Source organism: Pristiophorus japonicus, chromosome 19 (genome assembly GCF_044704955.1).
Source record: "Pristiophorus japonicus isolate sPriJap1 chromosome 19, sPriJap1.hap1, whole genome shotgun sequence".
NCBI lineage: Eukaryota > Metazoa > Chordata > Chondrichthyes > Pristiophoridae > Pristiophorus > Pristiophorus japonicus.
In genome coordinates, this window is record NC_091995.1 from 96,925,926 (window position 1) to 96,939,353 (window position 13,428).

At 47.5% G+C, this 13,428-nt stretch overlaps 1 protein-coding gene across 2 annotated transcripts in view; it reads right to left on the bottom strand.

The window, feature by feature from the left end:
- LOC139230084 (transcriptional enhancer factor TEF-1-like) overlaps positions 1-13,428 on the bottom strand; it is a 218,683-nt gene that overhangs the window by 2,877 nt on the left and 202,378 nt on the right. For both annotated transcript variants that reach the window (XM_070861888.1, XM_070861889.1), the window contains 3 exons: positions 9,778-9,911; positions 3,658-3,831; positions 2,202-2,342 (listed from right to left, as the gene is read on the bottom strand). In XM_070861888.1, the coding sequence (XP_070717989.1) occupies positions 2,202-2,342; positions 3,658-3,831; positions 9,778-9,911 (449 nt within the window). The remainder of the gene's footprint in view (positions 1-2,201; positions 2,343-3,657; positions 3,832-9,777; positions 9,912-13,428) is intronic.

Consider the following 13,428-nt stretch of genomic DNA (forward strand, 5'->3'; position numbering starts at 1 on the left):
ACAAAGATGGGAGGAAAAGCAATGTGTGAGGAGGACACAAAAAACCTGCAAAAGGACATAGACAGGCTAAGTGAGTGGGCAAAAATTTGGCAGATGGAGTATAATGTGGAAAGTGTGAGGTTATGCACTTTGGCAGAAAAAAAAAATCAAAGAGCAAGTTATTATTTAAATGGAGAAAATTGCAAAGTGCTACAGTACAGCGGGACCTGGGGGTCCTGGTGCATGAAACACAAAAGGTTATTATGCAGGTACAGCAAGTGATCAGGAAGGCCAATGGAATCTTGGCCTTTATTGCAAAGGGATGGAGTATAAAAGCAGGGAAGTCTTGCTCCAGTTATACAGGTTATTGGTGAGGCCACACCTGGAATACAGTTTTGGTTTCCATAATTAAGAAAGGATAGACTTGATTTGGAGGCAGTTCCGAGAAGGTTCACTAGGTTGATTCTGGAGATGAGGGGTTGACTTATGAGGAAAGGTTGAGTAGGTTGGGCCTCTACTAATTGGAATTCAGAAGAATGAGAGGTGATCTTATCGAAACGTAGAAGATTATGAGGGGGCTTGACAAAGTGGATGCAGAGAGGATGTTTCCACTGATAGGGGAGATTAGAACTAGAGGGCATAATCTTAGGATAAGGGGCCACCCATTTAAAACTGAGATGAGGAGGAATTTCTTCTCTCAGTGGGTTGTAAATCTGTGGAATTTGCTGCCTCAGAGAGCTGTGGAAGCTTGAATACATTTAAGACAGAGATAGACAGTTTCTTAACCGATAATGGAATAAGGGGTTATGGGGAGCGGGTAGGGAAGTGGACCAGGTTCCATGATCAGATCAGCCATGATTGTATTAAATGGCGGAGCAGGCTCAAGGGGCCATATTGCCTACTCCTGCTCCTATTTCTTATGTAAAACACAGAGTCAGTTTCTACATGTATGCTGATGATACCCAGCTCTACCTCACAACCACATCTCTTGACCCCTCAGATTGCTTGACTGACATTTAGATGAGCAGAAATATCTTCCGTCCAGGTCACAAATTCCTTTTTGTTGCCACCGACTCCATCCTTCTCCCTGATAACTGTCCAAGGTTGAAGCAGACTTTCGTGTTATATTTGACACCGAGATGAACTTCCGAACACATATCCGCGCCATCACTAATACCGCCTATTTCCACCTCCATTACATCGCGCGACTCCGCCTCTGCTTCAGCTTATCTGCTGCTGAAACCCTCAATCATGCCTTTGTTACCTCTAGACTTGACTATTCCAATGCACTCTTGGCCGGCCTCCTTATTTCTACCCTCCATGAACTTGAGGTCATCCAAAACTCTGCTAACTCGCATGAGTGTCACTCATCCATCTCCCTTGTGCTCGCTGACCTACATTGGCTGCCGGTTAAGCAATGCCTCAATTTTAAAATTCTCATCCTGGTTTTCAAATCTCTCCATGGTCTTGCCCCTCCCCATTTCTGTAATCTCCTCCAACTCCACAACCCTCCAAGATCTCTGTACTCGGCCAATTCTGGCCTCTTGAGCCTCCCCAATTTTAAATCGCTCATCACTGGTGGCCATGCCTTCAGCTGCCTGGGCCCTAAGTTCTGTAATTCCCTCCCTAATCCTCTCCGCCTCTCTACCTCTCTTTCCTCCTTTAACACCTTCCTTAAAACCTAACTCTTTGTCTGCCCTAATGTCTCCTTATGTGGCTTGGTGTCAAATTTTGTTTGATAATCACTTGTGTGAAGCGCCTTGGGCCATTTTTCTAGGTTAAAGGCGTAATATAAATGCAAGTTGTTGTTGAGGAAGAGGAATGGCACTGAGGAGGTGGAAACAAACTGGCATGCACTGCCCCGACAGACAGCAGCAAGATTTTCCACCAACTGTGCAGGAAACGAGGCAGAAATGGAAAATAACAAAATTGCGATCTCTAGACTCAAAGTATATGAAATCCTCCCCCATCCATAGGACATGGACAACATTACTCCTATACACCTCTGGGAGATAGCACTGACTTTACAAATTGATTTTCCTCCAACAGAGCCGTAGCATATCAGGTCTGCACCTGCACCTGGTGCTCTACCTGTGACACTGGTTACAGGTGTGTCCCAGAGTGTTCACAGGGTCAATAAGGGGCATGTGCCAGGTAAGAACCATGCAGAACATTGGCACTTTTACTAGGAATCTGACAAATCTAAGAAAATGTGGACTTACTTCAACTTTTTCTACAACTTGTTTTCCAAAGGAGCAGACCTTGGAGGAGCAAGTGATGGTCATGTTCTCAGTGCTTTCATACTGGCTGGTGACTCCGTAGAACATGCCTGCTTCATCCTGAATATTAATACTAAGGTCAGCCTACAAGAGAAAGAACAAAGTAATATTAAAGTCTGGTCAATTTGAAAGGAAAACTAAATACATTACTCCTTCTTTGGTTGGTCACCATGAATGTTTCTCAGTTGTTTCTTCTCCCTCTGGCTGGAGCACTTTGTGATCACTACTTGAGCAAGGGTTGCCATGCCAATTTCTCATGCTGCTAAGTATGGGTAAATGATGCAAATGTAAACCCAAATACCTCTGCTTTACTTGATATATATTAATGACTTGGATGTGGGTGTACAGGGCACAATTTCAAAATTGCAGGTGACATAAAACTTGGAAGTATAGTGCACAGTGAGGAGGATAGTGATAGACTTCAAGAAGACATAGACAGGCTGGGAAATGGGTGGACATGTAGCAAATGAAATTTAACACAGAAAAGTGCGGTGATAAATTTTGGTAGGAAGAATGAGGAGAGGCAATATTAACTAAAGAGTACAATTCTAAAGGAACAAAGAGACCCGGGGATATATGTGCACAAATCGTTAAAGGTTGTAGGGCACGTTAAGAAAGCGATTACAAAAGCATACAGGATCCTGGGCTTCATAAATAGAAGCATAGAGTACAACAGCAAGGAAGTTATGATGAACCTGTATAAAACACTGGTTCGGCCTCAACTGGAGTATTGTGTCCAATTCTGGGCATTACACTTCAGGAAGGATGTGAAGGCCTTAGAGATGGTGCAGAAAATATTGTCGAGAATGGTTCCAGGGATGAGGGACCTCAGTTACGTTGATAGACTAGAGAAGGTGGAGCTGTTCTCCTTAGACTAGAGAAGGTGGAGCTGTTCTCCTTGGAGCAGAGAAAGTTGAGAGGAGATTGTTAGAGGTGTTCAAAATCATGTTGGGTCTAGACAAAGTAGATAGAGAGAAACTGTTCCCATGGCAGAAGGGTCGAGAACCAGAGGACACAGATTTAAGGTGATTGGCAAAAGAACCAGAGCCGACATGAGGAAAAGCTTTTTTATGCAGGGAGTGGTTAGAATCTGGAATGCACTCCCTGAAAGGGTGGTGGCTATCAAAAGGGAATTGGATAAGTACCTGAAGGAAAAAAATTGCTACAGGGAAAGAGTGGGGGAGTGGGACTAACTGAAGTGCTCTTGCAGAGAACCGGCACGGGCTCGATGAGCCGAATGGCCTCTTTTTGTGCTGTAACCATTCTATGATTCTACCTCTGTAAAGTTCAGCTCTTATGACGTTATTTTGGTTTAAGCAAATCACACTGATGCCACCTGAGTGGAAGGCCTCAGCTTTACATACAGGAAACACGGGTCTTCATGATCATCTTTACTGACCCAGAATTTAACAAGGAAGAAGGTGTTTGGTGTCCCTTTCTCAAACAGCTCCTTTAGGCCCCCTTTCTTCTCTGGAAATTTATCATAGATTTGGCGAATGTCGACTGATTCGAGTAGAGCCTCACTGTAGGATGGACTTGACTGGCCGATATGGACAAACAGGTGTTTATTGTACTGCAAAGGAAGATCAGAAAATTAGAAGTGTTTGAATACTCCAAAAGATAAATTTAAATTAGAAACTAAGACACAAACAGGTAAGAAAACAGCTTTGGCCTGCCAATAATTCTAGACCAGGTCAGAGGCTAAGGGCAGCCCATGTGCTTCCCAGAGGGAGAGGGAAGAATCCAGCAGATTATTCAGGGAATATCCCAAAATACCCAATGCAAGAGCAGCACTGGCAAGTTCTAAAAGCAGGCTACCTGCTGCTTGGCTGGGAATGGTGCACGGCACAGGTAGGGCAGGGCAAGAGAGAAGGAAATGAAATTAGGAGACTTGTAACCTGGGATTGGAACATTCGGAATGGTTACACTTCTTCTACAAGCTATTCAGATGCAAGTATCACATGCATGCCCACACATGAAAAATACATCACTGCACCTATCAAGCATGGGTGTCGCCATGATAACTGTAGTGTCTCTGCACCTTGTTACAAACTCACACGAGACATGTATATATCAGACACGGTCACTCTGTGACCTTCACTTTATTCCCAGGACCAAGGAGTGCCGACCCTGGGTGGGACCTCCCCTTTTATACCTGGAAACCCAGGTGAGGAGTGTCTCCCGCAAGCTCACCCCCTGTGGTCAGGGTGTGCATTTCAAGTACAGGTACAGTGTGCATGGGTTACAGTTACATAACTATTGTCATTGCAAGATGGTGAACTAGATGACATCACCACCCCCCTTAAGTCTTTTAGTTTCAGAGGTTAAGTCTGTCAGGTGGTCGACGCTCTCTCGTGGAGCGCCGCAGTTGTGGCTCTGGTGGCTGAGCCTCAGCATGCGTCTCTGTCACTTGGTGATTCCAGCCTGTCCGGACTGGCCGCCGGGACTGTGCATGCTGAGGGCTATCTTTGCTGCTCGTCCACTGGCAGTGGTGTGGGTGACATCTCATGCTCTTCTTCAGGTTCCTCCGTGTCTATGCTGAACCTTGTCTTTACTTAGTCCAAGTGTTTGCGGCATATCTGCTTATTGTTTAGTCTGACCACCATGACACTGTTTCCTTCTTTGCCGATTACAGTGCCCTCAAGCCATTTGGGTCCCAAAGCATGGTTAAGAACAAATACCGGGTCATCTATTTCTATACACCTCCCCCCTTGAGCTTCGATCATGGAGCTCGGTTTGGGACAGGTGCTTGCCCTCAACAATGTCTGCCAGGTCTGGGTGAATGAGGGACAGCTGCATCTTGAGCGTGCGTTTCATGAGGAGTTCCGCTGGCGGACTCCCGTGAGTGAGTGCGGCCGGGACCTGTGGCCCAGCAGGAGGTGCGATAGGCGGTGAAGGGAGGGTCCTTGGATGCGTAGCATGCTTGCTTTATGACTTGGACCACCCGTTCCGCCTGGCCATTGGAAGCTGGCTTGAACGGCGCTGTCTGGACGTGCTTGATCCCATTGCCCGACATAAACTCCTGGAATTCATGGCTGGTGAGACACGGGCCATTGTCGCTGACCAGGATGTCCGGCAAGTCATAGGTCGTGAAAACCGTACGCAGACTCCCCACGGTGATGGATGTCATGCACGAATTCAATATGATGCACTCGATCCACTTCGAGTATGCATCGACAACGATCAGGAACATTTTCCCATGAACGGGCCCGCATGGTCTACGCGAATGCGTGACCATGCCAGGGCCACGGGCTGAGTGGGGCCTCCCTGGGGGCATTGCCCAGCTGGGCACACGTGCACCTGCGAACCCAGTGTTCCAGGTCTGAGTCAATCCCCGGCCACCATACATGTGATCGGGCAATGGCCTTCATTAGCACGATGCCAGGGTGCTCGCTGTGGAGTTCCCTGATGAACGCTTCCCTTCTTTTCTGGGACATGACTACCCGGCTGCCCCATAGCAGGCAGTCGGTTTGGATGGAGAGCTCGTCCATCCGACTCTGAAACGGTCTGACCTCCTCGGGGCACGCCCTGTGTGCGGGCGCCCAATCCCCAGTCAGGGCACATTTCTTTATCAGGGATAGGAGAGGGTCCCTGTTGGTCCAGAGTTTGATCTGTCGGGCTGCGATGGGGGAGCCCGCAGTGTCAAAAGCCTCAACGGCCATGACCATCTCAGCACTCTGCTCCGGCGCGCCCTCGGTGGTGGCCAGTGGGAACCTGCTGAACGCGTCAGCGCAATTTTCGGTGCCTGGCCGGTGCTGTATGGTGTAGTCATACGCAGCCAGCGTGAGGGCCCATCGCTGTATGCGAGTTGATGCGTTAGCGTCGACAACATCCCTGTTGTCCGACAGCAAGGCTAACGGCTTGTGGTCCGTCTCTAGCTCGAACTGTCTACCGAAAAGGTACCGGTGCATCTTTTTCACACCATACACACACGCGAGTGCCTCCTTCTTGACCATGCCGTATCCACGCTCTGCCTGGGAGAGCGACCTGGAGGCGTAAGCCACCGGTTGGAGTCGGCCGTCATCGTTACCCTGCTGCAACACACAACTAACCCCGTAGGATGCCACATGTTAAAACCAGTTTTTTTTTTTTTTTTTTTACAGGGGTCATACAAAGTCAACAGTTTGTTGGAACACAGCAGTTCCTCACCTTATTGAAAGTCCGTTCGTGACAATCCCCCTAAAACCATTCACACCCTTTACGGAGGAGCATGTGTAACGGCTCCAACAACGAGCTTAAGTTCGGCAGAAAGTTCCCAAAATAGATCAAAAGTCCCAGGAATGATCGCAACTCTGACGTGTAGCCGGACCTGGGCGTCCGGCGAATTGTCTCAGTTTTTGATTCAGTGAGCCAGATCCTGTCTGCGACAACCCTCCTGCCCAGAAATTCGACCTCTGGGGCCAAAAACACGCACTTGGCCTTTTTCAGCCGCAAGCCTACCCGATTGAATCAGCGTAGCACCTCCTCCAGGTTGCGGAGGTGTTCCCCGGTGTCTCAACCCGTTATAAGGATGTCGTCTTGGAACACGATCGTTCCAGGGATGGATTTGAGCAAGCTTTCCATGTTTCGCTGAAAGATAGCCGCTGCTGAACAAATGCCAAACGGGCACCTGTTGTAGACAAATAACCCCTTGTGTGTCGTGATGATGGTCAGAAGCTTGGATTCTTCAGCCAGTTCCTGAGTCATGTAGGCCGAAGTGAGGTCCAGCTTCATGAACAGCTTGCCACCTGCCAGTGTGGCAAAGAGGTCCTCCGCTCTCGGAAACGGGTATTGGTCTTGCAGCGATACTCGGTTGATGGTGGCTTTGTAGTCGCCACAAATCCTAACCGAGCCATCTGCTTTGAGGACGGGAACGATGGGACTTGCCCAGTCGCTGAATTCAACGGCCGAAATTATGCCCTCTCTGAGCAGCCTGTCCAGTTCACTTTCAATTTTCTCACGCATCACGTACGGCACCGCTCTGGCTTTGTGGTGCACTGGTCTGGCGTCCGGAGTGATGCGTATCACTACTTTAGTGCCCTTGAACGTTCCGACACCGGGTTGAAAGAGTGACTTGAATTTTTGCAATACCTGCGAACATGAACTTCGCTCCACGGATGAAATTGCGTGCACATCCCCCCATTTCCAATTCATCTCAGCTAGCCAACTCCTCCCCAAAAGCGTGGGGCCATTTCCCGGAACAATCCAGAGTGGCAGCCGGTTCTGTAATCCATTATGCGTTACCACCAAGTTTGCACTGCCTAGCACTGGGATTATCTCTCTGGTGTATGTACGTAGCTGCGTCTCAATGCATTCCAGTTTGGGCCTGCTAGCTCTGTGTGGCCATAGTCTCTCAAAATTTGGGCGCTCATGAGTGACTGGCTAGCTCCCGTATCCAGCTCCATGTGCACCGGGATGCCATTCAGTAAGACTTTCATCATCATGGGTGGCGTTTTGGTGTATGAGCTGTGGACATCAGCCACATGAACTCTCTGAACTTCAGCATCTATGGCTTTACCCCAGGCCTCATCCTGCATTGCAGACCCCTCGTCTGGTTCCTCTGTCTCGCAGACTAGCCTCGCTACTGCTTTTTTGCACATCCTGGCCAAGTGTCCACTGACATTACAAATCCTACAGGTATAAAGCTGGCACCTGCAGCTTTTGGCAGTGTGTCTGCCCACACGCCTCCAGCATGAGCTGAGATTGCTGTTAACATAGAAACATAGAAACATAGAAAATAGGTGCAGGAGTAGGCCATTCGGCCCTTCTAGCCTGCACCGCCATTCAATGAGTTCATGGCTGAACATTCAACTTCAGTACCCCATTCCTGCTTTCTCGCCATACCCCATGATCCCCCTAGTAGTAAGGACCTCATCTAACTCCTTTTTGAATATATTTAGTGAATTGGCCTCAACAACTTTCTGTGGTAGAGAATTCCACAGGTTCACCACTTTCTGGGTGAAGAAGTTCCTCCGCATCTCGGTCCTAAATGGCTTACCCCTTATCCTTAGACTGTGACCTCTGGTTCTGGACTTCTCCAACATTGGGAACATTCTTCCTGCATCTAACCTGTCAAAAGGACTATTCCCAGGCATTCCTCTCTGATGGCCCATTTGGCTGTTTCTACGCACTCTGATGGAGGGTGTTATTGGTCCCATCATGGGATGCATTGTTCCTTGTGATGGCGTGAATTGCCAATCCCCTTTCCATTGTCACTGTTGCGGGCCCACCTTGGAGCTTGTTGCTGCCTGGGCGGTGTCGAATTGCCCTTGCCTGCCTGCGGGGCTCTGTATCACTTTTACAACATTAACTCCCTGGTTCATCGCAACGTTAAAACCAGGGCTGCGTGCGTAAATTAGCTTGGTCTCCTCTTCCCCTGCCATAAAGGTCTGAACTATCAACGCCGCCCCTTCTAAAGTCAAGTCCTTAGTATTTAGGAGCTTCCTGAAAATGCCGGCATGATTAATGCCCTCGATGAAAAACCCCTTAACATCTTCCCCCTGCAGGGATCGGAGAACTTACAGAGACTGGCCAAACACCGCAGTTCCGCCACGAAGTCCGCGACTTTTTGACCCTCCCGATGCCGGTGAGAGTAGAACCAGTGCCGGGCCATGTGTACGCTACTTGCCGGCTTGAGATGCTCACTGATCAGCTGGCTGAGCTCTACGAAGGACTTGTCCGCTGGCTTTTGGGGTGCGAGCAGGTCTTTCATCAGCACATACGTCTGTGGACCACAGCTGGTCAGTAGATGCGCCCTCCGCTTGTCAGCCGCTGTCTCTTCCAGCCAGTCCTTTGTGACAAAGCTGTGCTGGAGTCTTTCCACAAAGTCGTCCCAGTCCTCACCCACACAGTAGCGTTCCTCTGTGCCATCGGTGGCCATCCTCGTGGTTCGGTGATTCCTGTTTCTTGTCGTCAAATGTAGTGTCTCTGCACCTTGTTACAAACTCACACGAGGCATGTATATATCAGACACGGTCACTCTGTGACCTTCACTTTATTCCCAGGACCAAGGAGTGCCGACCCTGAGTGGGACCTCCCCTTTTATACCTGGAAACCCAGGTGAGGAGTGTCTCCCGCAAGCTCACCCCCTGTGGTCAGGGTGTGCATTTGAAGGGTACAGGTACAGTGTGCATGAGTTACAATTACATAACTATTGTCACTGCAAGATGGTAAAATAACGGTCTCAATACTAATTCCCCCCCACCCCCCAAATCTCAGTGACCCCAATTTTTAAAGGTAAAATTGAAAATCCAACCACAACTGCATTGCCCCACTGAGCTAACGGCTGACAGAGAGAAGTGACTGATACAACATTAGCAATTGGAACAGAGAGATCAATGGCAAATTCTACACGCAATAGGCAGCACTGGAGTTGAGAAAAGAGGGCAATTGGTGTCTTAATAATTAGAGAGAAGCAACAAATGATACAAACACATCACTGGTTTATTAATGTCCTTTCACATTCTCAAAACCCTTTATGTAGACCAGACCGTAAAGCTTCTCTAATCTGTTGTAAGATGATCAACAACAAGGCACTTACGGTTTCTGGATCCCTTTGCTGTTCCATGAAAGCCGAGAATTCCACAAGCCTGATCTTTGGAGTTCCAATACAGCGACCCTGCCAGGCTGGACGGGAGGCGGCTGGCAAAAGGCCAACAGAAGCGGTGTCATAACCTGGGGGGGGGGGGGGGGATCACAGCTTAAAATTTATTCATTTATGTCACAGGTGGCTCTATCATCAGCCCGGTATTCTCGATTCCTCGAGACTGCCTGTTATCATATGCTGCTTTAGCAACTCAGACATCGCTTTCTAGTAGCCAGCTAGCTTGGCTTTGTTAGTCAGAAGTTACTACCTTACTGTGAACCTTGCTTGGGATGAGAACAATTAAGATGATTGATCTCAGCCAATTGCAGTAGAGATGCTACAATTGGCTCAGGTATTAGCCAAACATCTAGGAAACATTAGTGCACAACAGGATCAGCGCACAATACGAACACCAACCCAACCCTAGTAAAACTGAAGTCAATGGGAATCAGGGGGAAAACTCTCCACTGTCTGGAGTAATACCTAGCACAAAGGAAGATGGTTGTAGCTACTGGAGGCCAATCATCTCAGCCCGAGGACATCACTGCAGGAGTTCCTCAGGGCAGTGTTCTACACCCAATTATTTCAGCTGCTTCATAGATGACCTTCCCTCCATCATAAGCTCAGTAATGGGGATGTTCATAGAAAATACAGAAACATAAAAACATAGAAAATAGGTGCAGGAGTAGGCCATTTGGCCCTTCGAGCCTGCACCACCATTCAATAAGATCATGGCTGATCAGACACCTCAGTACCCCTTTCCTGCTTTCTCTCCATACCCCTTGATCCCTTTAACCGTAAGGGCCATATCTAACTCCCTCTTAAATATATCCAATGAACTGGCATCAACAACTCTCTGCGGCAGCGAATTCCACAGGTTAACAACTCTTGAGTGAAGAAGTTTCTCCTCATCTCAGTCCTGAATGGTTTACCCCTTATCCTTAGACTGTGTCCCCTAGTTCTGGACCTCCCCAATATCGGGAACATTCTTCCTGCATCTAACCTGTCCAGTCCCGTCAGAATTTTATATGTTTCTATGCGATCCCCTCATTCTTCTAAACTCCAGTGAATAAAGGCCCAGTCGATCCAGTCTCTCCTCATATGTAAGTCCAGCCATCCCAGGAATCAGTCTGGTGAACCTTCGCTGCATTCGCTCAATAGCAAGAACATCCTTCCTCAGATTAACATAAACATAAGAACATAAGAATTAGGAACAGGAGTAGGCCATCTAGCCCCTCGAGCCTGCTCCGCCATTCAACAAGATCATGGCTGATCTGGCCATGGACTCAGCTCCACGGCCAGATTAGGAGACCAAAACTGAACAATATTCCAGGTGAGGCCTCGCTAAGGCCCTGTACAACTGCAGTAAGATCTCCCTGCTCCCATACTCAAAATCACTAGCTATGAAGGCCAACAGACCATTTGCCTTCTTCACCACCTGCTGTACCTGCATGTCAACTTTCAATGATTGATGTACCATGACACCCAGGTCTTGTTGCACCTCCCCTTTTCCTAATCTGCCGCCATTCAGATAATATTCAGTCTTCGTCTCCTAATCTCACATTTATCCACATTGTACTGCATCTGCCATGCATTTGCCCACTCACCTAAGACACCCTGCAGCCTCTTAGCGTCCTCCTCACAGCTCACAACGCCACCCAGTTTAGCGTCATCTGCAAACTTGGAGACATTACACTCAATTCCTTCATCTAAATCATTAATGTATATTGTAAATACCTGGGGTGAACAGCCAGTTGTCGTGGTGCACATTGGTACCAACGATATAGGTAAAAAAAGGGATGAGGTCCTACGAGACAAATTTAAGGAGCTAGGAGCTAAATGAAAACGTAGGACCTCAAAAGTAGTAATCTCTGGATTGCTACCAGTGCCATGAGCTAGTCAGAGTAGGAATTGCAGGATAGCTCAGATGAATACGTGGCTTGAGCAGTGGTGCAGTAGGGAGGGATTCAAATTCCTGGGGCATTGGAACCGGTTCTGGGGGAGGTGGGACCAGTACAAACCGGACGGTCTGCACCTGGGCAGGACCGGAACCAATGTCCTAGGGGGAGTGTTTGCTAGTGCTGTTGGGGAGGAGTTAAACTAATATGGCAGGGGGATGGGCACCAATGCAGGGAGACAGAGGCAAACAAAATGGAGACAAAAGCAAAAGACAGAAAGGAGATGAGTAAAAGTGGAGGGCAGAGAAACCCAAGGCAAAAAACAAAAAGGGCCACTGTACAGCAAAAGGGTCAAAGTGTAATAAAAAGGCAAGCATGAAAGCTCGGTGCCTCAATGCAATGAGCATTCGGAACCCAGGAGAGGGCTCTGAGCTAGTTACAGTGGGTGAGAGCTCAGATGAACAGGACCCCAAGAAAGAATGCAAAAGGCAGGAGGCAACAGAGCAGAATAGCACTGGGGTAAGTGTAAACCACAAGGTGATAGGAAGGGACAATATGTATGAATATAAAGGGGCTGCAGGAGGGGTCAAAACTAAAAATCATGGTTTTAAAAACTAGTATTAAAACACTCTACCTAAATGCATGCAGCATTCGAAATAAAGTAAATGAGTTGACGGCACAAATCATTACAAATGGGTATGATTTGGTGGCCATTTCAGAAACGTGGTTGCAGGGTGGCCAAGACTGGGAATTAAACATACAGAGGTATCTGACAATTCGGAAAGATAGACAAGAAGGGAAAGGAGGTGGGGTAGCTCAGTTAATAAAGGATGCTATCAGGGCAGTTGTGAGAGACGATATTGGCTCTAATGAACAAAATGTTGAATCATTGTGGGTGGAGATTAGAGATAGTAAGGGAAAAAGTCACTGGTGGGCGTAGTTTCTAGGCCCCCAAATAATAACTTCACGGTGGGGCGGGCAATAATCAAGGGAATATTGGGAGCATGTGAAAAAGGAACGGCAGTAATCATGGGGGATTTTAACCTACATATCGATTGGTCAAATCAAATCGCACGGGGTAGCCTTCAGGAGGAATTCATAGAATGCATACGGGATTGTTTCTTAGAACAGTACGTTACAAGGGAGCAAGTTATCTTAGATCTGGTCTTGTGTAATGAGACAGGAATAATAAATGATCAAGTAAAAGATCCTCTCGGAATGAGTGATCACAGTATGGTTGAATTTGTAATACAGATCGAGGGTGAGGAAGTAGTGTCTCAAACGAGCAGACTATGCTTAAACAAAGGGGACTACAGTGGGATGAGGGCAGAGTTGGCTAAAGTAGACTGGAAACACAGACTAAACGGTGGCACAATTGAGGAACAGTGGAGGACTTTTAAGGAGCTCTTTCATAGTGCTCAACAAAAATATATTCCAGTGAAAAAGGGCGGTAAGAGAAGTGATAACCAGCCGTGGATAACCAAGGAAATAAAGGAGAGTATCAAATTAAAGACCAATGCGTATAAGGTGGCCAAGGTTAGTGGGAAACCAGAAGATTGGGAACATTTTAAACGACAGCAAAGAATGACTAAGAAAGCAATAAAGAAAGGAAAGATAGATTACGAAAGTAAACTTGCGCAAAACATAAAAACAGATAGTAAAAGCTTTTACCGATATATAAAACGGAAAAGAGTGACTAAAGTAAATG